The 3,530-nt window shown below is 64.8% G+C and overlaps 1 protein-coding gene across 1 annotated transcript in view; it reads right to left on the reverse strand.

Moving 5' to 3' along the window:
• The window catches only part of EMIHUDRAFT_470494 (hypothetical protein), a gene marked incomplete at its 5' end in the record, with an annotated part of 24,346 nt that extends 23,640 nt beyond the window's left edge, over window positions 1-706 (reverse strand). Inside the window, one exon of the mRNA XM_005768232.1 lies at window positions 197-706. Within this exon, the coding sequence (XP_005768289.1) occupies window positions 197-706 (510 nt within the window). The remainder of the gene's footprint in view (window positions 1-196) is intronic.
• Between the last annotated feature and the right edge of the window lie 2,824 nt (window positions 707-3,530).

The following is a 3,530-nucleotide window of genomic DNA, read 5'->3' on the forward strand; positions in this document are numbered from 1 at the left end:
CGCTCGGCATCAGAAAGGGAAGCGTGCGCGCCTCCGCCGCAGCCTCGCGCCGCGCCTCCGCGTTCGCCGCCGCCGCCGCCTCTGCCCGCGCCTAGGGTCAGGAGCAGGGCTGCGGGTATGGGGCAGTGTCGAGGCGAGGAGACAGTCGCCCTCGGCTGCTGCTCGCCTCCCTCCGCCCTCCGGTCTTTGGAGCGACAGAGACGCCGGACGCGCCTCGGACGGAGGCGAGCTCGTCGCCGGCGTCGGCGAGAAATCCGCTTCGCAGCGCGGTCGCAACGCCGCCGTCCGTCCGCCACGCCGTATCCGCCTCCCGCGCCGCCGCCGCCGCCGCCGCCGCCTCGGCGTGAGCCTCCGCAGCGGCAGCTTCCCTCCGCCTCGCCTCGGAGGCCTGGGCCGCGACTGCAGCGGCGTGCGCCTCGTAGTTGCAGCTGGGCGCAGATCCGTCCACGGCGCGAGCACTCGAGTCGGCCACGCCCAGCCAGAAGGCGGCACTGTCCACCTCTGGCACCGCAGGCGGAGCTGCGAGCAGGGCGCGCTCGACCCGCATCCGCTGGCCGAGCTTGGTGAAGCCGAGAGCGACCAGCGCGGCAGAGAGCTCGCTGCGCTGTCCGGACTGCGCGAGCGCGGCGAGCTGCTGCACGTCGCCGCCAGCTTCGAGCAGGTCAGCGAGCTGACCCCGAGGCTGGCCCACCACAGACACGCACATCGGAGAGCCTTGTATCGAGAAGAAAATACTCGCCGTGGCCTTTCTTGCCGCGACTGCTTTCCATCGCTGTGTGGTGACGGCCCGTTCACAGCCTTGTTATTGAGAAGGAAATACGTCCCTGGCGCTGTGCGCTGGTCTATGCGAGGTTGAGGTGCGAGCCCTGGAGGCCCTGGGGATGGGGGGAGACTACCCGCGGGCCTAGAAGGCCCGCGCGCAGGGGGGTGGGGGCATTGAGACCGGTCATGAATGAGTGCGCGACACGCATGTTGCGAGCAGCGTTGTTGATGTTTTGCGCGTCGCCACAGACGGCGGCGCGCGAGAGCTGTTGCGAGTGGTGCTGGGCGAAGCCCCGGGCGCTGCCGGAGGCTGTGCCGTAGTCGGTGCGGTCGACGGCGCTCGGGCTGCCGACCTCTTTGGCGAAGTTGAAGATAATTCTCTTGGTCGGCGGCGCGATGCCGCCCTGGCTTTCGACGAGACAAATTTTGACGATTCCGTTCTTGACATGGAGCGCGTTGTAGTACTGTCCCTTGTGCTCTTTGACCCAGCCTTTGCCGGTCGCATATGGACGAGCGGGCCCTTGTGACTTGTGGCCGCGCTCTTTGCACCCAAGACCCTTGAGCAAGGTTTGGTCGAGGGTGCCGCCGAAACCAAATTTGTGGCCCAGTGACGCACAGCATCCGCCGTGTGCCGCCGAGCCCTGCCCAGCCTGCCTCGTCTTTGTGAGGGCGCTAGGCACCTTGATTTCGTAGTGGACATCGCGCTGGGACTGCAGGTCTCCGCCGATCTCACACATGTCGGTGACGTGCCCCTCGTTGAGATGAAATGTCGTCTTCACATCGTCGGACTTTTAGAGTCTTGTACAGCAGTGGCGGTCCGCTCACTCACACAAAAACTCCGCTCACTCACACTGACCTCACTGCGGTTTCTTGCTGCCGGCTGTCCGCCGACACTCTGGCACCTGCCACCCATTGGGCGGGCAGACAGAAGGCCAGGGCAACACTACAGTTGTATGTCTGTGAAGCTGTAAGGTAGTGTAAGACCTTCCCTGGGTTTGTCTCTCACACCCTCACTGTCGTCGTATGCGAGGTTCTCTTGTGTCTCTTACCACCCTTCTGTGAACACATTTGGTGTATTTCTTCTCAATAACAGGCCGGGCTTGCGCTGCCCTGCGTTTGTTTCAAGCATACATACGAGGCACAACGAAAGAAGAAAAACTGGGGGCCGCGGCTGAGGGCTGCAGGAGCCCTCCGAACTCAACTCGACCACGGCGCCCTCCTGGACGACGGTCGGCGCTGGCTTGGGGCCGTCGGCCGGTCGGCGCGGTCGACCCGGCACCTGCACGCCGTTCACGTGTGATGCCGTGCAGCGAGCACCTGTCATGGCCTGTGGGCGCCGCGAGTTGTACGCGTCCGCCTCGGCGTTGAAGGCGACGAGGACGGCCTCGGAGACGGGCTCGGCCCAGAGGAGGGTGAGCTGCCGGCGCGCGGAGGCGAGCTGCGTGGCCGTGTAGCAGACGAGAAAAAAAGAGAAGACCAATGACCCGTTCCACGTGCGTCAGATCCGGATGGTCGAGCGCGTCCTCGGCCAGAAGAGGTGTCGCCACGCGACCACGCGATGATTGATTGTCTCGCGGAGCGCATGGAGAGGTACGGTTGGCACTCCGTCAGCATCAACCCGGTGCCGCTTGGGTATCAGTACATCATCCAGGCCAAGTCTGAGAAGAGGCGGGAGGATGAGGCCAGGCAGCGGGCCGCGCAGGACGCTGCGCAGCCTCAGCCTACCGCCACTTTCGCCGCGGCACCGCCCGAGGCACCGCCTGCCGCCGCTGCCGCTCCGGCCGCAGCATCGCAGGCACACTCGCAGCACCAACAGGCGCAGCAACCCCGGCCCAACGAGTCGCCCGAGGGGTGGACGAGGGTCGGGAAGGGCGGCAAGCCGGACAGGTTCACCATGAAGAACTTCGGCCGCAACCCGCGAAAGTCGGGCAAGCGGAAGCAGGAACACCGCAAGCCCGCACCCAAGGGAGGTGGACCCCCACCCCCTTCTCCCAAGGTGGTGGACAAGAACAGGCTGAGGGCATTGGGCGCTGGCCCTTCTGGCACCAGCGGGAGCACCGAGCGCGCACCGCCGCGCTCTCCCTCCCCCACCTCGCCGCCTGCAAATCGCCGCGGCCGCCTGCGCCTGCTTCCGGGTATGACTCCGAGCTCGAATTTTCCGACGCTGAGGCGCGGGATAGGGTGGCAGGGGTTGTGCACGACGCAGTGCAGCAGGCTGTGATGCAATATGGCTATGACGACGAGCTCTACCAGGCATGGAGGGACGGCGAGATAGGCGAAAAGGACTATCTTGCCGGAGGAGGTGATGGCTATGACTTTGGACCTTTGCGAGAGGTGGCGAGCGGAGCAAGCGCGGTGTAGGCGCGCCCACGCGGCGCAGCGGCTCTCCCGCAACCATAGCCCCTCCCGCAGCCGCAGCCGTAGCCGTAGCCCCAACTCTTGCACTGCTCTTCTAGTGTCGGGTAGTCGGACCAGGGGGGTGAGGGGACGGATTGAAGATCCCTCACACCAAGATCGTGCAGCGCGGGGACACATGTCCCTAAATCCCATCTCGTCTCAGAGCGGTTTGACCGTTTTTATTTATTCCTTTGTTTATTTATTTATTTCCCGATCATCCGGACCGCTGGGTGTGCTTCTTAGCCCCCTGGCCCTGGATGTGAGGCTAATGACTGCACTCCAAGTGCTCCAAGTGCCCAATGGCTCCAAATGTCCCAAGTGGCGAGCCGGACCCCGAGCTCTAGAGCTCTAAGTCTAACCTCCGAACCTCT

The sequence above is a fragment of the Emiliania huxleyi genome (genome assembly GCF_000372725.1).
Source record: "Emiliania huxleyi CCMP1516 unplaced genomic scaffold EMIHUscaffold_463, whole genome shotgun sequence".
NCBI lineage: Eukaryota > Haptophyta > Isochrysidales > Noelaerhabdaceae > Emiliania > Emiliania huxleyi.